The sequence below is a fragment of the Somniosus microcephalus genome, chromosome 12 (assembly GCF_052327205.1).
Source record: "Somniosus microcephalus isolate GS21.2 chromosome 12, FLI_Smic_1.0, whole genome shotgun sequence".
NCBI classification, from domain to species: Eukaryota; Metazoa; Chordata; class Chondrichthyes; order Squaliformes; family Somniosidae; genus Somniosus; species Somniosus microcephalus.
In genome coordinates this window covers 81,982,400-82,008,926 of record NC_140998.1, presented here as the reverse complement: position 1 = coordinate 82,008,926, position 26,527 = coordinate 81,982,400, and the positions used below count along the sequence as shown (strand labels likewise).

General features: G+C 47.0%; 1 protein-coding gene across 4 annotated transcripts in view; it reads left to right on the top strand.

The window, feature by feature from the left end:
- LOC147109359 (uncharacterized) overlaps positions 1-26,527 on the top strand; it is a 73,308-nt gene that overhangs the window by 33,158 nt on the left and 13,623 nt on the right. For all 4 annotated transcript variants that reach the window (XM_086003239.1, XM_086003240.1, XM_086003241.1 and 1 more), the window contains exons 3-5: positions 6,606-6,693; positions 8,527-8,618; positions 8,740-8,907. In XM_086003239.1, the coding sequence (XP_085859365.1) occupies positions 6,606-6,693; positions 8,527-8,618; positions 8,740-8,907 (348 nt within the window). The remainder of the gene's footprint in view (positions 1-6,605; positions 6,694-8,526; positions 8,619-8,739; positions 8,908-26,527) is intronic.

Below are 26,527 nucleotides of genomic sequence, written 5' to 3'. Positions count from 1 at the left end.
ACCCTCCTGTTTTTACCCCCAAAGTGGATAACCTCGCATTTATCCACATTATAGTGCATCTGCCACGTATCCGCCCATTCCCCCAACCTGTCCAAATCGCACTGTAGCCTCCTGACATCCTCATCAGAGCCCACCCCTCCTCCTAGTTTAGTGTCGTCAGCGAATTTGGAAATATTGCATCCAATTCCCTGATCCAGATCATTTATATATATAGAAACATGATCAGTGGTGTACATTTAAGGAGTTATTTTACAACTTCCAAAAAAAATATATTCCACTGAGAAGAAAAGGGTGTAAAAGAAAAGACAGCCATCCGTGGCTAAGTAAAGAAATTAAGGATAGTATTCGACTAAAAACAAGGGCATATAAGGTAGCCAAATCTAGTGGGAGGATAGAGGATTGGGAAAACTTTAAAAGACAGCAAAAAATAACAAAAAGATTGATTAAGAAAGGGAAGATAGATTATGAAAGTAAATTAGCAAAAAATATAAAAACAGATAGTAAGAGTTTTTATAGTTATATAAAAAGAAAAAGGGTGGCTAAAGTAAATGTTGGTCCCTTAGAGGATGAGACCGGGAAATTAATGGTGGGAAATATGGAGATGGCAAAAACACTGAATGAATATTTTACATCAGTCTTTACAGTAGAAGACACTAAGAATATCCCAACACTGGTCAAACAGGGGGCTAAAGGGGGGGAGGAGCTAAACACGATCAAAATCACTAAGGAAGTGGTACTCGGTAAAATCATGGGACTCAAGGCGGATAAATCACCTGGACCTGATGGCTTACATCCTAGGGTCTTGAGGGAAGTGGCGGTAGGGATTGTGGATGCATTGGTAATAATTTACCAAAACTCCCTGGACTCGGCAAAGGTCCCAGCAGACTGGAAAACTGCTAATGTAACACCCTTATTTAAAAAGGGCAGTAGACAGAAGGCTGGAAACTATAGACCAGTTAGCCTAACATCTGTGGTAGGTAAAATTTTGGAGTCCATTATTAAGGAGACAGTAACAGGACATTTGGATAATCATAATTTAATAGGACAAAGTCAGCATGGTTTTATGAAGGGGAAGTCATGTTTGACAAATTTGCTGGAGTTCTTTGAGGAAGTAACATATAGGGTGGATAAAGGGGAACCAGTGGACGTAGTGTATTTAGACTTCCAAAAGGCATTTGACAAGGTGCCACACAAAAGATTATTGCTTAAGATAAAAAATCACGGGATTGGGGGTAATATTCTGGCATGGATAGAGGATTGACTATCTAACAGAAGGCAGAGAGTTGGGATAAATGGTTCATTCTCAGACTGGCAATCAGTAAGTCGTGGTGTACCGCAGGGGTCAGTGCTGGGTCCCCAACTCTTTACAATCTATATTAACGATTTGGAGGAGGGGACCGAGTGTAACCTATCAAAGTTTGCAGATGATACTAAGATGGGAGGGAAAGTAGTGAGTGAGGAGGACATAAAAAACCTGCAAGGGGACATCGACAGGCTAAGTAAGTGGGCAGAGATTTGGCAGATGGAATACAATACTGGAAAGTGTGAGGTTATGCACTTTGGCAGGAAAAGTCGTAGAGCAAGTTATTATCTTAATGGCAAGAAACTGGAAAGTACTGAAGTACAAAGGGATCTGGGGTCCTGGTGCACGAAACTCAAAAGGTTAGTATGCAGGTGCAGCAAGTGATTAAGAAGGCCAATGGAATGTTGGCTTTCATTGCTAGGGGGATAGAATATAAAAATAGGGAGGTATTGCTTCAGTTGTACAAGGTATTGGTGAGACCGCACCTGGAATACTGCGTACAGTTTTGGTGTCCATACTTAAGAAAGGACATACTTGTTCTCGAGTCAGTACAAAGAAGGTTCACTCGGTTAATCCCGGGGATGAGGGGATGGACATATGAGGAGAGGTTGAGTAGATTGGGACTCTACTCATTGGAGTTCAGAAGAATGAGAGGCGATCTTATTGAAACATATAAGATTGTGAAGGGGTTGGATCGGGTGGATGCGGGGAGGATGTTCCTGATGATGGGTGAAACTAGAACTAGGGGGCATAGTCTTAGAATAAGGGGCTGCTCTTTCAAAACTGAGATGAGGAGGAACTACTTCACTCAGAGGGTGGTAGGTCCATGGAATATGCTGCCCCAAAAAGCTGTAGAAGCTACATCATTACATAAATTTAAAACAGAAATAGACAGTTTCCTAGAAGTAAAGGGAATTAAGGGTTACGGGGAGCGGGCAGGAATTTGGACATGAGTCTAGGTTCGGATCGGTCATGGCCCTGTGGGTAGCGGAGCGGGCCCAGGGGCTGTGTAGCCTGATCCTGCTCCTATTTCGTGTGTCTAATTCTGTTAGATTCAGGAGATGGTTCTGTGATAGTGGATTGGCGGTTAGGATCAGATCAGCCATGATCTTATTGAATGGCGGAGCAGGCTCGAGGGGCCGATTGGCCTACTCCTGCTCCTATTTCTTATGTTCAGTACTAGGTCTCTTGCTTTTTGTGGTATATATCAATGATTTAGACTTCAATGTAGGGGGCATGATTAAAAAGTTTGCAAATAATACAAAAATTTGCCGTGTAGTTGATAGCGAGGACGAAAGCTGTAGAGAGCAGGAAGATATCAATGGACTGGTCAGATGGGCAGAAAAGTGGCAAATGGAATTCAATCCGGAGAAGTGTGAGGTAATGCATTCCGGGGGTGGGTGGTGAGGGGCTAACAAGGCAAGGAAATACACAATAAATCGTAGGATACTGAGAAGTGTAGAGGAACAGAGGGACATTGGAGTGCATGTCCACAGATGGGTAGATAAGGTAGTTACGAATGCATATGGGATACTTTCCTTTTATTAGTCGAGGCATAGAATGTAAAAGCAGGAAGATTATGCTTGAACTGTATAAAAAACTAGTTCGGCCACAGCTAGAGTACTGTGTACAGTTCTGGTCACCACATTACAGGAAGGATGTGATTGCACTAGAGAGGGTAGAGAGGAGATTTATGAAGATGTTGCCAGGACTGGAGAATTTTAGCTATGCGCAAAGATTGGATAGGCTGGGGTTGTTTTCTTTGAAACAGAAGAGGCTGCGGGGAGACTTGATTGAAGTGTATAAAATTGAGGGGCCTAGGTAGAATGGATAGGAAGGACCTATTCCCCTTAGCAGAGGGGTCAATAACCAGGGGGGGCATAGATTTAAAGTAATTGGTAGAAGGATTAGAGGCAAGTTGAGAAGTTTTTTCACCCAGAGGGCGGTGGGGGTCTGGAACTTAATGCCTGAAAGGGCGGTAGAGGGAGAAGCTCTCGCCATATTTAAAAAGTACTTGGATATGCAGTTGAAGTAGTGCAACCTGCAAGGCTACGGACCAAGCACTTGAAAGTGGGATTAGGTTGGACAGCTTTTTTTCAGCCGGCACAAACACGATGGGCCGAATGGCCTCCTTCTGTGCCCTAAATTTCTATCAATCCACAATTCTGCAATTAAAATGCAATTTGATTTGTTAAATTACTGTAAATCAGTCTTCCTGATATATTGTACATTACATGGGATGAAACAACATATTTTCCAACACATGTGCAACACCACAGGATATCGAGTAACATTGACCCAGACTTTGCTGGAACGGGCGTCTTTCAGCATGCCCCATTAGTTGGGCTTTTTCCCTCGCCCATCAGCTCAAATTTTTTGCCCTGCAAATTGCTGGAAGTGCAAGCTGATAATGGCGTAGCACGTCAGCAGGGCACCTGGGCCCTTGGTAAACAACAGGACCAACAGTCTACCTTCTTAACCAACAAGATTTAAGGATTGAGAATGAAACGGGAACGACAGAGAAGGAAATAGGATGAGTTAGAGTCCAATCAGGTATGGAAAGAGAAATAAAGAGAGGGAAAGAAAAATTGGATTACGAGAAAGAGAAAAAATACACAGAAAAAATAAGGGAAAAAAATTAAATTTAAAATTTTTTAAATCTCTAACAACCTGTAGGAATGAGACTTCACAGTTTCAATTGTTCCCTTTCTGGCTGGAGAGGTTGAGTGGCATTGCAGGAATATAAACCTTGTCATTAAAAAGGTACTTTCGCTGTTGAGTAGCAGCCCTGACTTTCTGCAGCGAGTTTAATGGCCAATTAATGTGCAAATACAGCAATTTCATGAAACTCGGGAGTTTGAGAGCGAGCTGCCATTTTCGTAAGGCTAACGGTGGTGCGGCACAAATCCTCCAGCAACTTGTGGCGATTTTCAATTCGTGGGGTTTCACTTTCTCGCCATAAGTTGCTGAACGATTTCACATTCAGAACGGCGAGCGCCATTAAACTCTCCATTATTTTGGTAGCAAAATCTGGGCCATTAGCCCTCTTGCATAGAATGTGCACTTCCTGCAAGTGTAACGCTTTATTGTCATGCTATTTCAATCACATCTATCACACTTATGGCACTATTCAAAGATGATCAGAGAGTTCTCCCAAAGTCCTGGTCAACATTTATCTTTTATCTGATACCACCTAAACAGTCATTTGTTTAATTGCTGTTTGTGCAATCTTGCTGTATACAAATTGGCTGCTGTGTTTGCCAACAAAACAACCTTTCAAAGGTAATTAATTGGCTGCAAAGCGCTTTCAGACATCCTGAGGATATGAAAGGCACACTATAAATGCAACTTAATTTGTTCTTTAAAATATTTCCCATTATATACGTGCCGCTGAAACCAAACTGGGAGGAGCAGTGGAATCGAAGCAGGTGGCTCAAAGTACAAAATGGGTTGAACAAAATAAACAAATTGTCAGAATAATGGCAAATTGAACTTTAATGCAGACCAGTACAAAGTCCTGCACATAGGAAGGTGTTGAAATAACTAAGGATGAGGTTCAAAGAAGCCCAGCAATTTGGTTAGACTCAAAACTCAGCAAGTTCAACCAATTCAGAGCAGCAATCAACAAAGTCAATACAACATTGAGCTACATTGCCAAGACAGTAGAAAAGTCAGGAAGCCATGATCAAACTATATTACTTTGGTAAGACTGCTTGAGACCTTCAAGCACTGAAGGCTGTGCAGAGAAGATCCACGTGGCGAGTGAAGGTAGGCATCAGGGACATGATCTTAGAACTATTCAAGATAGTTAATGGTATGGAAAAGGTACTAATGCTTTAAATTAAATTGTGGGAATAAGACAAGGGGGCACAAGTTTAATCTAGTGAAAGGTAATTTTAAGACTGATATCAGGAGATTCTTTATACAGTGATCACATGGAATGGACTTCTAGATGGAATAGTGGAGGCAAAAACCCTGGAATAATTTTAGAAACAATTAGATGCTGTAGTGGGGCAATGTAGGGTCTTTCTGGATGGATGGACTAAGATGGGCCAAATGGCCTTTCTCGTCCTTAATTATCTTGTGATTCAGTTCTTCTAGCTCTTTCTGAAGCTGTGATGCTGCCCTACACAGAGCCATCATCTGAGGGTTGTGAAAACTGGGTGTCTTGCCCAGCGCAGTTCCTTCCAAATGACTGGTGCAGCTCCCTCCACTTACGGTTTGCACCCCAAGTGCCAGTGTATAAAGTTGACAAATGACATCAACTAAAAGCACAATAAGTATTTTAAAACATCTTAAAGCCAGTTCCCAGCTGATGGCTGGGAACTTGGGTTGGGGGGAGTGGTGGGGAGAAGTGAAGGTCAGTGTCCCAAACATAGTGGGCGGTAGGCCACATTTCCTAGCCCGCCCCTCAGTGCAACATAACCTGCTTACCTCTTTTCACAGTGGGGCCCCCTTCCCTAGTCCTTGAGGAAGGGGAGGCCGACTCCTTTCCCCTCCATCCAGATTATGGGACCACTCCTCCTCCAGCTCCCTTACCACAAGACACTCCTTCCGGTGCTCCGATGTGCCAAGAGCGCCCTGTCTTGTTGCTTCCATAACCCAGAAACCCTATCTCTACTGTTTGCACACCTACTGATCTCCTCCCCAATACCTGTAGACACCAACATGATCCCAATGCTTGAAAATTCTGGGACCCTCCCCTCCAGTACCCCCAAGAGGCTGGGAACTCCCTCCCAGTTCTTTTCACATTCCACATCGCTCCACGTTCTGGTAAGTATGGGGGCCTTCCTGCCTGTTAGCAACACATTGTGCTGTGCAAGTTCAGCATGTGGCGAATGAAGCGCTGGGGCATTCGAAAACTAGAAATGGGTCCTGCAAGACACGCAGGACCCTAATTTATTATGTTTCTGGTATGTGCTTCCGCCGTGAGCTTGTCTACCTTATCCAATATGGGGAGTGATGCACTTCCAATGGGAAATGTGTGTGCGCTCCCTGCCTGTCATATTGGAGACTTAGGCCATTTAGTGCCCGAATTTCTAAGCCACGATCTTCTGACTCAAAAACGAGCGTTATCAATGAGCTAAGTTGACAATTGTATTTTGAAGATTACTAATTTTGATACCAGTTTGGTCACATGAATCATACTGCTCTTCCAATGCGTGTGTGTGGTCGGGATTGAAGTACACTAACACGCAGTGACTTTCCAAATTTGTGTTCTTGTCTATCGAGCACACCTACTGGAAAACTGTTGGTGCACATTTTATTAGACATGACTTTTGCTTCCATTTTTTTTCCACAGAAACATTGTTTCCACTGTTAATTTGGCCTGCAAATTGGACCTGAAGAGAATCGCTCTGCGTGCAAGAAATGCAGAATATAATCCAAAGGTAATTGTCTCAAACAGGATATTAATGCTCTCGTGTTTTATCTTATAAAGGAGTTGTTTTTTTTCTCGTTGGCTGCAATGTCAATCTTGCACCCATTTTACTCTGATAATGAATGGAATGTTCATGTAAAGGATTATTTTTCTAGTTCACTGAGTACAATAAGTTTCTCTTACAGCAATTTACTACATGCACAGCTTTTTATCAGTATTAATAATGTAACTATTGATTCAAGATAACATTTTTCAAACCTTGCTTGTATGGGAAATCAATTGTATTACAGTAAAAGTAAATTCAAGAGTTTTTCCTAATAGACCAAAAAAGATGACTGTAAAGCTTCTAGGTATGTAGTTGGGAATGTCTGATTTAGCAAGTTACTGATCTTGGCTGGGCCATTGGAGATATGGTAAATTGAAGTTAGAGGCGTATCTGCCTGGAGAAAACTGCTCACTTTTTTCATGGCCATTTTGCATGCCATTGACAGGAGTTTAGGGCCACGCTTCGTGTCCATCTCTTGACCAAGCAATAGGTATGGTACAGGGAACATAAGTGAGAATATTTAAATATTGTATTCCAAATTATGGTTGCTCTGGACAATGGGTTAATCCACTCCATTTCTAATTAAATATCCTAGTTAATCTCCTATGGCGCATTGCGCATGGAGTCAAGCTTAAGTGTAGTCTTCAGGTGAAGTGGGGTTAAAGGACAAAGGATAATTGGGACCAGGGTGGGCAGACATCATTTCTTCCCTATTTTAAAGTCATACATTCTGTCTTTATTTCTATATTTCCATAATGAAAACTGCCTATGGAATTGTACTCTACTACTATTAATGGCATTACCGTGCCTCCACTAGAGGGAGAGTGTAATTACAGTCTGTTAGGTTTCCATAAGCAGTTTCCATTATATGGAGAAGAATTGACAGGAAGAGTGTGTATGTAAGATTTTTAATATATTTTAGATTATTTTACATTAGTTTCCAGAAAGAGTTAGCAAAAGAGGCAATTGTCATGACCTTGATTATGTGAAGGCCAGGTAAAATCTCTATCTCGGAGGCATACAGACAAGGAAGATCCAGTCCCCAATCTGTATTGATTTACTTAATCTTAATCGGGAATAGGTAGATTGGGGCGGGAGGGGGAGATCCTGTGGTAGAGGTTACAAAAGGGAAATATCAGCCAGTGTTCCCACCCCAATCATCATAAACAAGCCTTATTGGAAATTCGAAAAGCTAGACATTACTTGAGGCTAGGATTGCACTAATGTCCTCCACTGCCAATTAGACTGCTAGCACTAGTAGTCAAGACCCTCGCGTGAATAATGGTCATTTGGGTGAGCTGCTAAAAGGGAAGTGGTGCCCATGGAACTGTACCCTAGTGAGGGAGTCTGATTTCAAGAATGGAGGGGAGAAAATTGGAAGACAAATTGGATTTTTTCCCCCCCAGAAATTTGGTGCCAACAGAAGAGTGTGCAGTCTTGCAGTGCAGCGCAAAGATGTCGAGCCAAAATGAGGGGTTTCACCAAATAGGAAAAAAAAATAGACAAGTCACACAGGCTTCTCTATCTTGTTGTTTAAAAAAAATATATTAATTTACCTCAGGATCCTTTCCAAATGTTTTGCCACTTCTCACTTGTAGTTTTCAATTTTGTTCTGGAAGCTCACTGTGATAAAACCTACAATATTTGTGTCAGCTTTTCATGGGTTTTAGCCAAAGTACCTTTTATTCTGCAACACTTAGCAATATCTTGTAAAGTGAATGGTAAGGTTAACTCCTGCATTAAAGAATTGGACTGTTACAACTTTGATCTAATTTTGTTCTGGCTTGTGCTTAATAGCGGTTTGCTGCAGTGATAATGCGAATACGAGAACCCAGAACTACAGCTCTAATCTTCAGCTCAGGCAAGATGGTTTGCACTGGGGCTAAAAGGTATAATATCCTGATTCTGTTCAAAATCATTAAAATGTAACCTCATTTGTGATAGGTTACTCATGATCCATGTCCAGGATTTTAATTAATATGGAATCCTTTTTTTTCTTCAACCTAACAGTGAGGATCAGTCTCGATTAGCAGCTAGGAAATATGCACGTGTTGTTCAGAAACTTGGATTTCCAGCAAAGTTTCTTGATTTTAAAATCCAGAACATGGTTGGAAGTTGTGATGTGAAATTTCCCATCAGATTAGAGGGTCTGGTTCTTACCCACCAACAGTTCAGCAGGTACAGAATACTCCAGGACTGGCTTTCTTATAAATCACCTCCGGCCTAAATGGATCAGTTTCACATCATCTTAAATTGATGATTTTTATGTTTTATATTTTAAATGAAGATATTGTGGGTGTGTAGCTACTATAATGTTCTGTAAGTCTAAAGATGGCAATGGCCAAAGAAAGAGTGGATCAGTTTGGAACATTAGGCTACAAACTCCTGTTAGGTGATTCTGGTATGCTTATCTAAATTTGGAAATTACAACAATTTGCATTGATATTGCTCGTTTACTGTAATAAAATGTCCCAGCATGCTTCGCAGGCCAAACTAGACACCGAGCAATGATGAGGGAAGATTTTGGGGATGGTTGCCGAAAGCATAGTCAAAGGTAAGTTTTGAAGGAGAGGGAGAGATAGCAAGGCAGAGGGATTTGTAGAAGGGTGTTCCAGTGTGTGGGATTAAGTCAGCCTCTGAAGGCTGTGACTAAAAGTGGAATAAGTATGGAGGATGCAAAGGAGGCCGGAGTCAAGAGTGAAGGGTGCATGAGGGTAGGAGGCAGTTGCAGAAATGGGATGGTGAGACCTTCAATGACGACAAGGATTTGTTTCTATTTCCACCAATGCATCAATGAAGGTTGGCAAGGATAGGGGAGTGGGGCATTCTGAATATAACTACATTTAAGAAGTGTGTAGATGAGATTTATGAAAATATATCAACTGGAAACTGGACTGATCCACAACAAGCTCATTAGATTATTACCATTAGTGAGACAGTTGATCGTGGAAGTAATCCCATGAACCAAAAACCCATCCTGTGTAGCACTTGCCACTTTTTGCCCTTCATACTTTCTCAAATGCCTTGTTCCAAATAAACTTAGTTGTGCAATTTTTTGTTTTTTATTTTGGAATGCAGTGATTGCTTGTTCTATAGAACTGCATCCTTGTTATTATGAGCAATTAATTCTGCTTTATCTTTTGGAGAGAAAGAGAAAACAAAATCTATTTGGGATTGTAACCAGCATTGTCCATTTATTTGATATTTCTGCACAGAAATAAGTTGATCAAAGGTGGTCTGGCTATTCGGCAAAAATATTGGACTTCAGCAGTTTGGTATTTGAATTCTAGTCTTAACTTGATATTCCGATATAGGCTCCCAAGCAGCAAGTTTACCATCTGGATTATGGAGAGAAAACTGATATTGCTTTCTGCAACCCCATATCACCCAAGCATGATTTTAGGCATATTAATAAAAGAATCTTGAAGCTCCTTTATATGCCCCAGCCTCTGCATGTGTGATTAGGAAATAAACATATTGGCCCGGATTTAGCGGTGGGTAATGAAGGCGAACAGTCAGTGTTTGCTGTCATTACCCCTCTGAAACTGACTGAAACTTCAGGATTTAGCGTATGTGCATCTAAATGCAGAAATCCTGAGTTGCAGTCAGTCATTCACTGCTCTGACACAGGCTGCACTGTAAACCCCCACCCATAGCTGGCAATCAGTGGACCTGCCGAAAACTTGAGCTTTTCCGCGCCAATATCACTGTTAAACTGCTCACTGATGTCCAGTTTGGGTTCTGCCAAGACCACTCTGCTCCCGACCTCATTACCTCATTACAGCCTTGGTTCAAACATGAAGGCTCCATGAATATCCCCATCCTCAATGATCATGGAGCCCAGCACATGAGTGCAAAAGACAAGGCTGAAGCATTTGCAACCATCTTCAGCCAGAAGTGGCGAGTGGATGATCCATATCGGCCTTCTCCCGAGGTCCCCACCATCACAGAAGCCGGTCTTCAGCCAATTCGATTCACTCCACGTGATATCAAGGAACGGCTGAGCGCACTGGATACAGCAAAGGCTATGGGCCTTGACAACATCCCGACTATCGTGCTGAAGACTTGTGCTCCAGAACTAGCCTCGCCTCTAGCCAAGCTGTTCCAGTACAGCTACAACACTGGCATCTATCCGACAATGTGGAAAACTGCCCAGGTATGTCCTGTCCACAAAAAGCAGGACAAATTCAACCCAGCCAATTACCGCCCCATCAGTCTACTCTCAATCATCAGCAAAGTGATGGAAGGTGTCATCGACAATGCTATCAAGCGGCACTTACTCACCAATAACCTGCTCACTGATGCCCAGTTTGGGTTCCGCCAAGACCACTCGACTCCCGACCTCATTACAGCCTTGGTCCAAACATGGACAAAGGAGCTGAATTCCAGAGGTGAGGTGAGAGTGACTGCCCTTGACATCAAGGCAGCATTTGACCGAGTGTGGCATCAAGGAGCCCTAGTAAAACTGAAGTCAATGGGAATTGGGGGAAAAACTCTTCACTGGCTGAAGTCATACCTAGCGCAAAGGAAGATCGCTGCCAGCGATGCCCACATCCCATAAACAAATGTATAAAAAACACCGTCCTTTGACATTCAACAGCATTACCATCGCCGAATCTCCCACCATCAACATCCTGGGGAGTCACCATTGACCAGAAACTTAACTGGACCAGCTGCATAAATACTGTGGCAACAAGAGCAGGTCAGAGGCTAGGTATTCTGTGGTGAGTGTCTCACCTGCTGACTCCTGAAAGCCTTTCCATTATCTACAAGGCACAAGTCAGGAGTGTAATCGAATACTCTCCACTTGCCTGGATGAGTGCAGCTCCAACAACACTCAAGAAGCTCGACACTATCCAGGACAAAGCAGCCCACTTGATTGGCACCCCATCCACCACCTTAAACACCTCCACCACCGGCGTACTGTGGCTGCAGTGTGTACCATCTACAAGATGCACTGCAGCAACTCACCAAGGCTTCTTCGTCAGCACCTCCCAAACCCGCGACCTGAAAACTTTTAACTGTATTTGAGCTGGATATAGAATTTGAACTTTTTAAAGCTTTGAGCTTGTTAGGGAATTCTTGTTTTTTTGTATCGGCCTGATCCAGATACCAAAGAATAACTTCCATTTTGATCATGGCAAAGGAGCTTTCCATAGCTCTACTTTCTTCGTTGTATCGCAATATACTTTTGCGACAAAATTGTTTTCCTAATTTTTTATTATATTACTAAGGTAACTCATCAAATGTACTCCTTGAAACAACAACAACTTGCATTTATGTAGTGCATTTAATGCAGCAAAACCATCCTAAGGCACTTCACAGATGCATAATCAGACAATAATCGACACCGACTCCGATATTAGGAGGGGTGACTAAAAGCTTGGTCAAGGAGTTGGGTTTTAAGGAGGAGCTGAAGGGATGGAGGGCTGAAAACACAGCTGCCAATGGTGAGGCCAAGGGAGTGGGGGTTGTACAAAGGCTGTAGGAGGTTATAGAGATAGAGAGAGACAAGGCTGTGGTGGATTTGAGCACGAGGATGAGAATTATGCTCCTGCCACCTTCATGAATCATGGCTTCCTAAGACATTATCTCCAACATGTCATATTTGACGTATCTTGCTCGACATGTGGTTGGGTAAGGGTAGATGCAGCATTGCTTAAGGTGAAAATGTACCTCTCTCGTGCCTCCTCAGATCCTTCTCTTCCTACAGCAGAACCAGAAAATATACTGTTACACCCAGCAAGCCACCCAAGGTCCACATTTTGGCAATGCTGCTTTAATTTGCAATGGGCAAGCATCCATCGGTGGCAGGTAGGATCCCAATGGGAAAGACAAAAAATTAACAGAAAAAAAACGGCAGAAAGTCACGAAGGTAACTACTTCAGTCAGCCAACAAAATTTTCTTCACCTACGTAATGATTCCCCTTTAAGACTGCAAACCCCTAAATGACTGAAGCCTTTCAATCAGTACCATGGAATTTGTGGCACAAAAGAGGCCATTGTGCCTCTCGTGCTTGTTTCCTGGCTCTGGCTCTTCATCTGGAGCTATCCACTTCAATCATATTTCTTGCTCTTTCCTATATCTTTTTATTTGAAATATATAGAATCCATATTCACTGTTGCCTTTTCTTTTGATATAGGCATGTAACCGTGCTGAGACTGAGTTATGGTGGGAATAGGTAATATAAATGTTTTTTAAAGCTTACTGAGAGAAATGCACTTTGCGTGTTTGCCTGCTCCCCCGGTGCTGTTTTGCCAGATTATAGCAGGCTCAGCACTTGGGCTAACAGTGGGCCAAAGGCCTGTGTCCCTGAAATTCTTGCCTTGCTCACATTTATTCTCCACAAATCTTTCATCAATGTGGACACATTTAGATTCATGTGGAAACCAGTTGGGAAAATGTTGGTATCTTCGACTTTTGACCAATAACAGCATTGTGAATCCAATATTGTCTCTAGTTCATGTTGGTACATAATGACTTAAAGCCATCATGCAGTACCAGAAACGTCTGGGGAGGGTGTGTGTGTGCGCGCACAGAAATTTCAGTTTGGAACACAACAGAAGTAATGGCACTGGCTAGAATTGTGGAACTGTTAAGTGAAAGAAAGGCATCTGTAGTTCAACTGTTAAATTAAACCAAACCACTGAAGGCTTTCGGGTAGTTGGCAACAGTCAATCTTTAGAGAGCCCCAAGTGTGTTCAGGAGTACTGGACTTCGACCACCACAAGTAAGTTTCCCACTAGTTCAGCTAGAACCATCCTATTCATTCGGGCACTGGTTTGTCGGGTATCTGGAGCTGAGTGGGTAAAAATCCAATTCCCAATGATGGGTCTACCCCTCCAAAGCTTATTAATTAGCCAGGTGGCTAGTCAATTGCAACAGTGCCAGAGTACCTAGTTGGAGGTGTGGAACTTCAACTGTAACTAATTGCCTCCCTGAAACCCACTATGGCAGACATCAAACTCTGCGTATATGAAAGTTTGGTCATATTTCCAGTATTCATGTGATGCCTTCCAGCAGTTGTCATGCCAAGCATTGAATTTCCTCATCAGCTATTTGATAGACATCTGTCTGTAGGCTCGTAGGAAGACCTATATAAAACAGCTTAGCCATCTAATGTTCCTGATGTCCAAGTCAGGGCCACTTACCAGGCTTGTTTGTTACCAACCTGATGTGCCTTCAATAACCACAAAACTAGAAGTTATAGACCTTAACAAGTTGGCTTTTAATCACTAAGATCAGAGCTAACATCTCAACACACTGACTGGCTCGCAGGAATGAGTCACAGAATCACAGAATCACAGAAACCCCACAGTGCAGATAGAGGCCATTTCGGCCCATCGAGCCTGCACCGACACACATCCCACCCGATCCCCGTAACCCCTACATCAACACATATCCCACCCTATTCCCATAACCCCACGTATTTAATCCCCCTAACACTAAGGGTCAATTTATCATAGCCAATCAACCTAACCCGCACATCTTTGGTCATATAGACCCTGGGATCTTTATGTAAGAGAAGTCAGGGGCGGAGCCAAGAGCCAAGACCTGGAACATTCCAGGTTAGTCAGGAAAGAGGAAGTGAAACTATACACCATGTGGGGGAGGGTAATATACATGAGTGCAAAACGAATACAGGCAAGCCAAACACATTTCATTACACAACCATTTAATTGAGCCCCTCATATAAAGGGGCTTTGGCTGAGATGTGCCTGTTGTAAGGCTGACTCCTAGTCCAGGGTGCTGAGCAACAGGTTGGCATAGGCTGGAAGCTGCCGTCTCCACGCCCTATAACTATTTTCCACTATGATGAGCTTGTTTTTGATATGAAACTGAAGCTGCAGTTAGTGAACTTGACATGAAAGTTGATCACATAGATTATTTACCTTGTAACAAATTGAGAGAATTTAAAATTACATTATGGTATTGTGGCGGATCACCACCTAAACGGGCGCAATCCACTTTTCCGTCCGTGGACAATAAATCGGGCACCTTGCCTTTAAGAAGCATGCTGCCTTTAAGGCATGACAAAGGAGCGGGCGTCGCCCTCAGAGTGTACTCAAAAGCGCGGGTGTCGCCCTCAGTTGGTTTTCAGGTTTAGCAGAGAGAGGAGCTGGGGCAGCCATCTCTCAAGAGAATGTAATAAAAGCCATGTGTTCCTCAGATCGGTTCGGCCTCCATTCATGTTCCGCGGCAGCCGCAACATTGGTGACCCCGACGCTCAGAACGTATTCCAAGCACTGCAATGGCGGACACGAACGCAGTTTCCGTGAAACTGCCGGAGTTTTGGGAAAACCAGCCCGAAGCCTGGTTCCTCCAAGCTGAGTCCCGATTCCGGCTGCGACACATCACCACAGATGAGACGAAGTATGACTACCTCGTCGCATCACTCGGTAGCTCCACAGTCACGAAGGTCTGGATAGCGCTGCAGAACTCACCAGAGGAGGGCAAGTATGCACATCTTAAGGCCGCGCTCCTTAAAAAATTTACGACCTCGACATACCAGCGAAACTGCCGCCTCCTCGACCTTCCAGGCCTCGGTGACGCCTCACCGTCAGACCTCCTCTCCCACATGCTCTCACTCACCGACGAGAGCCCACCCGGGTCCCTCTTCCGCACGCTGTTCATCCGCCAGCTACCTCCCAGCATCCGCCCAGCGATCGTGGCGTCCGGCCTCACGGACCGAGAAGCCCTGGCCGACGAGGCCGACAAGCTGCTGTCCGCTCACTCCAGCCGCGACGTCGCTCCGGACCTGGCAGCCACAGCCTGGGCGTGCCCCTCACCGGCCACCACGCGGCCACAAGGCCCAGCCACGGGGCCCACGGGGCCTTCGCGCCCCACAAACCCGGGCTACTGTTATTACCACGCACGGTTCGGCGCCAGGGCACAACGGTGCACACCTCCCTGCTCCTTCAAGTCCGCCCCCGTACCAGCCCCCGCGATGGCCGTGGGCCACGCGGGCTCCCTGCTGTACGTCACGGATGACAAAACCGGCCGCCGGTTCCTGTGCGACACTGGAGCTCAGCACAGCATCATCCCGGCCTCCGCCCTCGACATCCAAAAGGGCGAACGAGGACAGGCGCTGGCTGCCGCTAACGGCTCGGACAACCGGATGTGCGGGTGCCCGCACAGTCACCCTCGACCTCGCTGGTCGCCGCTACCGATGGGAGTTCATCACTGCCAAGGTACTCTTCCCCTCTCATCGGCGCAGACTTCCTGTGCGCCCATGGCCTACTGGTAGACATCCCTCGACACCGCCTCGTGGACATGAACACCATGTCCCCCATCCTGGGCGCCATGGCCCCCCATCAACCCGCCGACATGGCGTCACAGTGCCACGCCCGGGCCACGGATGACTACTCGGCACTCCTGGCCGAATTCCCGGCCCTCACCAACCCGACCTTCTCCGCGGAGGTCGCCAAACACGGGGTGGAACACTTCACCCCCACCACAGGCCCCCCAGTGTACGCCCACGCCCGCAGGCTGGACCCGGCCAAACTGGAGATCGCGCGGACCGAGTTTGCCACTATGGAACAGCTCGGCATCATCCGCCGCTCCAACAGTCCCTGGGCCTCCCCACGCCACATCGCCCCCAAACCAGGCGGGGGTTGGTGCCCCTGCGGGGATTACCGCTGCCTCAATGATGCCACCACCCCTGATCGGTACCCCGTGCCGCACATTCAGGACTTTTCGGCTAGACTGGCCGGCCGCTCAGTCTTTTCCAAAGTCGACCTGGTGCGCGGCTACCACCAAGTCCCCGTCCACCCCGTGGACGTCCCCAAAACGGCCGTAATCACCCCCTTCGGGCTTTTCGAGTTCCTGCGGATGCCCTTCGGCCTCAAAAATGCGGCCCAGGCATTCCAACGGCTCATGGACTCAGTCCTTCGGGACCTGAAGTTCCTGTTCGTCTACCTGGACGACATCCTGGTAGCCAGTTCCTCCAAGCAGGAACACCTTGAACACCTTCGCATCCTGTTCGGGCGCCTCAGCCCAGCCAAGTGCCAGTTCGGCCTGGACAAGATCGACTTCCTCGGCCACCGCACCACCCATGCTGGGGCCATTCCCCTGCCCACCAAGGTGCAGGCCGTGCAGCAATTCCCCCGCCCCACCACCATCAAAGGACTCCAGGAGTTCCTCGGGATGGTGAATTTCTACAACCGCTTCATCCCCAAAGCGGCGTCCCTCATGAGGCCACTGTATGAAGCCCTCCGGGGCAGGAGCGGCAAGATGGCGGTCGAATGGACGGCAGACGTATCAGCCGCCTTCAACTCCACCAAGACCGCGCTCGCTGACGCCACCCTGCTCGCGCACCTACGGCCCAATGCCAGAGGAGCGCTCACCACGGACGCCTCCGACCATGCGGTCGGCGCCGTGTACGAGCAGTGGGTCGACGGTGCCTGGCAACCACTTGCCTTCTTCAGCCGCCAACTACGCCCCCCGGAGGTCAAGTACAGCACCTTCGACCGCGAGCTCCTCGCGCTGTACCTGGCGGTCCGCCATTTTCGGTTTTTGCTGGAGGGCCACCCCTTCACTGCGTTTGTCGACCACAAACCCCTGACATTCGCAATGGCAAAGACAACCGACCCCTGGTCCGCCAGGCAGCAGCGCCAGCTCGCGGCAGTGTCCGAGTTCACCACGGACATCCAACACGTCTCCGGCCGAGACAACGTGGTAGCCGACTGCCTCTCCCGCCCCGCCATCCACGCCGCACACCTGGCAGTCGACTACGCTCAACTTGCAGCAGACCAGCTCACGGACCCTGATCTGCTCTCCGCACCTACCAACCTACCAGGGCGACGCCTGGCCGACGTCGCCTGCGGCCCGACCGCAGTCACGGTCAAGTGCGACATACCCCTATCTCAACCTCGGCCCGTCGTCCCAGCGTCCTGGCGCCGCCGGGTATTCGAGATTCTCCACAACCTCTCCCACCCCGGCGCCCGCGCATCCATCAAATTGGTAGCCAACCGCTTTGTCTGGCGCGGCCTTCGCAAGGATGTGCGTACTTGGGCCAACTCCTGCCTAGCCTGCCAACGGACCACGGTGCAGCAACACACGAAAGCACCCCTCGAGGAGTTCACCGTCCCTTCACGTAGATTCGACCACATCCACGTGGACATCGTCGGGCCCCTGCCGCCGTCGCAAGGCCACACGCACTTGCTGACGATCGTCGACCGCACCACGCGCTGGCCTGAGGCAATTCCACTGACCTCTACCACCACCGCCGACATCGCCAGAGCCTTCGTCAGCACCTGGGTCGCACGGTTCGGCGTCCCCTCCGACATGACGTCGGACAGAGGTCCGCAATTTACCTCTGAACTCTGGGCCGCCATCGCACGCAATCTCGGGGTGACCATTCACCGCACCACAGCTTACCACCCCCAAGCCAACGGACTGTGTGAGCGGTTCCACAGATCCTTGAAGGCATCTCTTCGAGCCAGCCTCCAGGACGGCGCCTGGACCGACCGACTCCCGTGGGTCCTCCTCGGCCTGCGCTCCGCGGTTAAAGAAGACCTCCACGCATCGGCAGCAGAGCTCGTGTACGGCCAGCCGCTGCGTGTACCCGGCGAGTTCCTGCCCACCGCCACGACACCCTGGTCAGCCGACCAGCAACGCCACGATTTCGCCTCACCGGCGCTACAGTTTGCCCCAGTGCCCATTGGCCGGCACGGCGAATCCACCTCGCACGTCCCGCTAAGCCTGCACCAGGCACGGTTCATTTTCGTCCGGCACGATGCCCACCGCGGACCCCTTCAACCCCCATACGACGGGCCCTACAAAGTGCTACAGGCTGGGGACAAATTTTTTGACCTACAAGTGGGCGACAGGACAGAAAAAGTGTCGGTTGACCGACTCAAGCCAGCACACTCGGAGCCCGGTGAGCAGGTCCCAGTAGCTCGTCCACCGCCATGCGGCCGACCTGCCCTCAAGCCAGTACACCCGGCTGCTCCACGCCCGGCCGTTCCACGTCCACCGGCGTCCTACAAGAGCCGCTCCGGCCGGCCCATCAGACCGCCGCACCGTCTCGTCCACACCTCCTAAGCGGATTCTGGGGGGAGCTGTGTGGCGGATCGCCACCTAAACGGGCGCAATCCACTTTTCCGTCCGTGGACAATAAATCGGGCACCTTGCCTTTAAAAAGCATGCTGCCTTTAAGGCATGACAAAGGAGCGGGCGTCGCCCTCAGTGTGTACTCAAAAGCGCGGGTGTCGCCCTCAGTTGGTTTTCAGGTTTAGCAGAGAGAGGAGCTGGGGCAGCCATCTCTTAAGAGGATGTAATAAAAGCCATGTGTTCCTCAGATCGGTTCGGCCTCCATTCGTGTTCCGCGGCAGCCGCAACAGTATTATCAGAGTGCTTTGCCTGTATGATTTTAACAAGTTTGAACTTTGTCAACTATTTTGAATATAATTGTATATTTTTCACTGTGCCTCTGACTGCAAATATATGCAGAACTTAATTTTAGAGATCTTGCTGATTATTTTATACAAGGATTTTCTCCCCCACAACCACAGCATAAGGTTTATTTTTAACAATATGCCCACATGTTTCCCCTTTTCTTCCTTAAACACAGTTCCATGCTTCTCTTCTACCTCTCCTTTGCCTTTATCAAACAAGTGACCACACTCTAACATTTTAACAGAAACAGCCACCTTCTTTTCCTAGTGATAGAGGTTCAATTTGGCTTTTATTTACATGATGATCAAGACTTCTGTTTCTTGTGAAAGAGTATCTGAGCTGCTTACTTCCACAATCTAGTTCTGGATAAAATAAACCTCTTTTTATAGGAACCTCTATAACTAACCCAATTTGTGTCCGGATTGTCAGCTCAATTTCACTTTCAAATGCATGCAATACACTGTACACCGCTATCAAATATATATTTTTAATCAATGATTTGTGCACAACTACATTGCAAAGGATTACATGCACATTGGGCTGGAACTTGATTGAAAAAATAACGGCGTGTGATCGACACATGCCGTTGTTAACGTGCAAATCAGTCAGCAATGTAGTGTCCGCGTATCAATAACAGACGGACTGCAGGAGAACGGTAATAACAGGTATTTACTGAACAGAGGGTATGCTGAAACTGAAAGTACAGAAGCCTGCTACGGCTTTATATACAGGTGTGGTCACTGCCGGTACTACAGTATAAAAGCAGTTCTCTTCTTAAAGGTACATACACAACAATTCCTCCCCTTTTAGATAAACAGTACATAAAATTCATTGAACAATTAAATAACTAATTACAATTACAATTTTCTCTGTACTATATACATCAGCTGAAGTAATCATTTATAAATTCAGTCTTTGAGGAGGCTTCCTGATCCTGTCTGGATAGTGCCTTTCTCGAGTATCCTGTTCTTGCGGCGGAGTCGATTCTGGCTCATTGTCATTGGTTGGTTCGTCAGCTTCCAATACCACTGATTCTGAGGTAGACGCAATCTGTACTTCGGGTTCATCACCAGGTGCGCATGCTCATGGTATGGGTTTGACTTGTTCCTGTGACTCTAGAATCTGGTCAGCATGGCGTCTCACAATGCTCTCTCCAACGTCCACTGTGTACATTAGTGGTCCCTGCTGTGTGCATATCGTTCCTGGCTGCCATTTTTCTGTTCGGTAGTCGCGGGCCAAGACTGGTTGCCCTACATTGAAGCTCCTTGTCGGCTTCTCATTGATGTGCTGGAATTGCTTATCCTCAACATCTCGTCTTATGTTTGGTTTGAGCAAATCCAGGCGACATCTTAACCTTCGGTTAAAGAACATTATGGCTGGAGCTTGGTTGGTGACTGCATGTGTCGCATTCCGGTAAGCAAACAAGAAATTATCCACCTTGTGTTGTAGTGGTATGTTGTCGTTATACATCGCCTTTATTGCTTTTTTAAAGGTCTGAACAAACCTCTCAGCCAATCCATTTGTGGCTGGATGATATGGGGCAGATGTGTAATGCTTTACCCCATTATTCCTCAAAAACCTCCGGAAATCCTCGGACACAAACTGTGGTCCATTGTCGGAGCAAATCTGTTCTGGCAAGCCATTCCTGGCGAAGATGGTCCGTAGGACTGCAATAGTTTTCTCCGTGGTGGCGGAGGACATTTTGATGACCTCTGGCCATTTCGAATGTGCATCCACAGCGATTTAAAAACATCGAGTCCATAAATGGACCAGCAAAATCAATGTGTACCCGTTGCCATGGAGATGAGGGCCACTCCCATGGATGTAGCGGGGCCTGTGGTGGAGCGTTTTGGACTTTCTGGCATCCTGTGCATCTCTTGGTCATATCCTCGATTTCTTTATCGATTCCCGGCCACCACACAAACGCCCTGGCTAGGCTCTTCATTTTTACCCCTCCCAGATGACCCTCATGAAGCTCATTGAGCACTCTATCTCTCAACTTGGGTGGAATTACCACTCGGGATCCACACATCAAGGTCCCCCGGCACACTGACAGCTGTTCTCTCCTTGGCGAGAATGCTGGCAACAGTGAGTCGCCATGTGCTGGCAATCCCTTCACCGTCAAATCATGGACCCGAGAGAGTGTCGGGTCATTTCGGGTTTCCTTCTCTATACTTGAGTCTGTAACAGGTAGACATTCGACTATGGTTGAATGGAATATCTCAACAGGGTCCACTGCAGGTGCTTCCTCCACCGTAGGCAATGGCAGGCGCGACAGCCCATCAGCATTTCTATGCTGTTTCGTACCCTTGTACTCTATGTCGTATTGATGTGCCCCTAGAAAAAGGGACCATCTTTGCAGCCGTTGCGCCATCATCACCGGAACGCCCTTCTTTGGGCTAAAAATGGAGACAAGAGGCTGGTGATCAGTCAGTAGGGTGAATTTCTGCCCGTGCAGATAGTGATTGAACTTCTTCACCCCCCACACCAGGCTGAGGGCCTCCCTGTCAAACTGGGCATAGTTACGCTCGGCTGAGGTTAACGAACGCGACGTAAAAGCTATTGGCCTCTCTGAACCGTCAAGGAATTTGTGTGACAGCACCGCTCCAATGCCGTAGGGAGACGCATCACATGCCAACCGAATCGGTAGTGTTGGATTGTAATGGGCCAATACTTCTCTTGAAGTGATTAGGCATTTACGTTTCTGAAAGGCACGCTTACACTCATCACTCCATTTCCATGCTACTCCAGTTTGCAGCAGGGCGTTCAGTGGGTGCAGAATTGTAGATAAATTTGGCAAGAACTTATGGTAGTAGTTCACCAACCCGAGGAACGACCTCAGTTGCGACACATTTTCCGGTGCTGGAGCCTTGACTATTGCCTCAATCTTGTCTGGGGACTTATGTAACCCCTCTTCATCAATCACGTGGCCACAATACGAAATTTGTTTCCTGAAAAACTCGCATTTGGGGCGGTTGGCTCGTAGCCCATATTCTTGTAATCTAGTGAGCACCAGCTCCAGGTTGGCAAGGTGTTCACTGTCATTTTCGCCCGTAACCAGGATGTCGTCCAAATAACACTGGGTCCCCGGGATCCCTTGCAGGACTTGTTCCATCGCCCTCTGCCAAATAGCCGGAGCTGATGCTACCCCGAATACCAGTCGGTTGTACTGGTAAAGACCTTTGTGAGTGTTTATCGTGAGGTATTTTCTAGATGCTTCTTCTACCTCCATTTGTAGATACGCTTGGGCCAGATCAATCTTCGTAAAGCGTTTCCCTCCAGATAGTGAGACGAAAATATCTTCTATCCGCGGAAGTGGATATTGTACTGTGTGCAGGACTGGGTTCACAGTTACTTTAAAGTCCCCACAGATGCGAACCTTCTTCAGCTCCCCAGGCGTGCTGCTCAATGATTTCTTCATTACAGGAACGATGGGTGTGGCCCACTCGCTCCAGTCCACCTTGGACAGCACACCCGAACGCTCCAGACTCTCCAGCTCTGCTTCGTCGGCTGGGTGGATCGCATACGGTACCGGTCTGGCCTTAAAAATTTTGGGGTTTTATTATGTCCGTGTATAATTGAGACACGGACAGCAGGAGTCGATTGTCTCCATTCAGTAAAGACTTGTTATAATCGGGAAACTGAAACTACAGAAGATTGCTAGCGCCTTTTATACAGGGGTGGTCACTGCCGGTACTGCAGTCTGAGACCAGTTATTCCCTTAAAGGTACATACGCAACAATTCCTCCCCTTTTTAGATAAACAGTACATAACATTCATTTAACAACTAAATGATAACTAATTACAATCACAATTATGGTTGCTAGATACATTGGTTGAGGTTAAGCAATTATAAGTTCAGTCTTTGAGGAGGCTTCCTGATTCTGTCTGGATAACGCCTCTTTGGGGTATCGGGTTCTTCTGGCAAGGTTGAGTCGGGATCAATGTCGTTGTTTGGTTCATCTGCTTGCAATATCACCGATTCTGCGGTAGATGCAATTGGTACGTCGGTTTCATCGCCAGCTGTATCAGATCGTGGTGTGGAGTTGACGTTTTCCAGTGACTCTAGAATCTGGTCAGCATGGCGTCTTACAATGCTCTCTCCAACGTCCACGGTATACATGAGAGGTCCTTACCGTGTACAAATCGTTCCTGGCTGCCATTTCTCTGTGCGGTAGTCCCGGGCCAAAACTGGTTGACCTATCTTAAAACTCCTGGTCGGCCTTTCATTCATATTCTGAAACTGCCTGTTCTCCACATCTCTTCGGACGTTTGGCTTAACCAAATCCAAGCGGCATCGTAGTCTTCGATTGAAGAACATCATGGCTGGAGTTTGGTTGGTAACCGCATGTGTCGCATTCCGGTAGGCAAACAAGAAGTTGTCCACCTTGTGTTGTAGGGGTATATCTTCATTACACATTGCCTTGATAGCCTTCTTGAATGTTTGAACAAACCTCTCGGCCAATCCATTAGTGGCTGGATGATATGGGGCAGATGTGTAATGCTTAACACCATTGTTCTTTAAGAACCTCCGGAACTCTTCAGACACAAACTGTGGTCCATTGTCAGAGCAAATCTGTTCAGGCAGTCCATTCCTGGCGAATATGGTTCGTAAGACTGTGATAGTTTTTTCTGTGGTGGTTGAGGACATTTTTACTACCTCTGGCCACTTTGAATGTGCATCCACCGCAATTAAAAACATCGAGTCCATGAAGGGACCAGCAAAATCAATGTGCACCCTTTGCCATGGAGATGAGGGCCACTCCCATGGATGTAGAGGGGCTTGTGGTGGGGCGTTTTGGACCTTCTGGTATCCTGTACAGCTCTTGGTCATCTCTTCGATTTCTCTATCGATTCCCAGCCACCACACAAACGCTCTGGCTAAGTTCTTCATTTTTACCCCTCCCAGATGACCCTCATGAAGCTCATTGAGCACTCTATCCTTCAATTTGGGTGGAATTACTACTCTGGATCCACACCAAGGTTCCTCTGCACACTGACAGCTGTTCTCTACTCGGCGAGAATGCTGGCAGCAGTGGTTCGCCATGTGCTGGCCATCCCTTCACCGTTAAATCATAGACCCGGGATAGTGTCGGGTCATTTCGTGTTTCCTTTTCTATGTTTGCATTCATCACAAGGAGACATTCGACTATGGTCGAGTGGAATATCTCCATTGGATCCACTGCAAGTTCTTCTTCCACCATCGGCAACGGTAGGCGCGACAATCTATCAGCATTCCCATGCTGTTTAGTTCCTTTGTACTTGATGTCATATTGGTGCGCCGCTTGGAAAAGGGACCACCTCTGTAGCCGTTGTGCTGTCATTATCGGTACGCCCTTCTGAGGGCTGAAAATGGAGACAAGAGGTTGATGATCAGTTAGTAGAGTAAATTTTTGACCGTGCAGGTAGTGATTGAACTTCTTCACCCCCCACACTAGGCTGAGGGCCTCTCTGTCAATCTGGGCGTAGTTACGCTCGGCTGAAGTTAACGAGCGTGACGTAAAAGCTATCGGCCTCTCTAAACCATCAAGGAATTTATGTGACAGTACCGCCCCAATGCCGTAGGGAGACGCATCACACGCCAGTCTTATCGGTAGTGATGGGTTGTAGTGAGCCAATACTTCTCTTGAAGTGATTAAGTCCTTACACTTCTGAAAGGCCCGCTTACAGACATTGCTCCATTTCCATGCTACTCCCGTTCGTAGTAGGGCGTTCAGTGGGTGCAGAATTGTGGACAAATTCAGTAAAAACTTATGGTAGTAATTCACCAATCCGAGGAATGACCTCAGTTGCGACACATTTTCAGGCGCCGGGGCCTTAACAACCGCTTCAATTTTGTCAGGGGACTTATGTAACCCCTCTTCATCAATCACGTGGCCACAATACGATATCTGTTTCTTAAAAAACTCGCACTTGGGGCGGTTGGCTCGTAGCCCATGTTCCCGTAGTCTAGTGAGCACCTGTTCTAGGTTGTTAAGGTGTTCACTGTCATCTTCACCTGTCACTAGGATGTCGTCCAAGTAACACGGAGTCCCCGGAATCCCTTGCAGGACTTGTTCCATCGCTCTTTGCCATATCGCCGGAGCCGATGCTACTCCGAATACCAATCGATGATACTAGTAAAGACCTTTGTGAGTGTTTATCGTGAGATACTTCCTAGAGGATTCTTCAACCTCCATCTGCAAATACGCTTGTGTTAGGTCAATTTTTGTAAAACGCTTCCCTCCAGATAGTGAGATGAAGATGTCTTCTATCCTTGGAAGAGGATATTGTACTGTGCGAAGGACTGGGTTCACCGTCACCTTGAAGTCCCCACAGATGCGAACCTTCCTTGGCTTCTCAGACTTATTGTTTAACCTTTTCTTCATGACAGGAACGATGGGTGTCGCCCACTCGCTCCAGGCTACCTTAGACAACACGCCTGCATTCTCCAGCTCTGCCTCGACAGCTGGGCGAATTGCATATGGTACCGGTCTGGCTTTGAAAAACTTGGGAATTGCATTCTCTTCTATTTTTATCGAGGCGGTTACGCCTTTAAGAGTGCCCAGTTGTTGTTGAAATACCTCTTTGGCATTAGCTAAGATTGTTGACAATCGTCCAGGAGTGACATCGTCATCTTTTTTACCATCCACCGTCATTGCCTGAATGGAGTGTCAATCTAAGCTTATCTTTCTGATCCATTCATGTCCCAATAACGGTGGTCCACCATCTTGCAGTATGTAGAGATACAATTTCCGTATTTTCTTGCCGTTGTATTCGACAGGCACCCTTATTTTTCCTCTGGGGTATACTTTTTGCCCCGTATACGTCGTCAAGACGATGGATGTCTCTCTCAAGGGTATGTGTGAAAATAGCCGCTCGTAGTCTCGTCGATTCATGACGGTTAGCGCTGATCCTGCATCCAATTCCATTTTAACTTGGGACCCTGCTATCGTGAGGGTGACCCAAATGGTTCGGTGATCCTCTTTTGCGATTACATTGTGAAGTTTGAGACAGCTTAGTCTCTTGTTCCCGGATTCACTATCGCTCATCTGGTCTTCGGAACTACTGTCCGTCATCTTTTGTACTTTCTTGTACGGTTCCTTAGTAGCCTTTTTGTTGTCGTAGGTCTTCTTCCCAGACCTGCAAACTCGTGCAATGTGTCCCATCTTTCCGCATTGCCTGCATATTTTGTCCTTGGACCAGCAGTCCTTCTGGTCATGGTTAGTTCTGCCGCAGCGATAACATTTTGCAAATCCCCGTGTCATTTCGTGGGTGCCGTATTCCTGTGGCTTTTGTTGTATTTCCGCAGCTCCCCTGGCTGCTGCTTCGTACGATACTGCCACGCTGAAAGCCTTATCTAGCGTCGGCTCTTTCTCTGAGAGTAACTTCTTCTGTATTCCTTCACTCAGGAGTCCA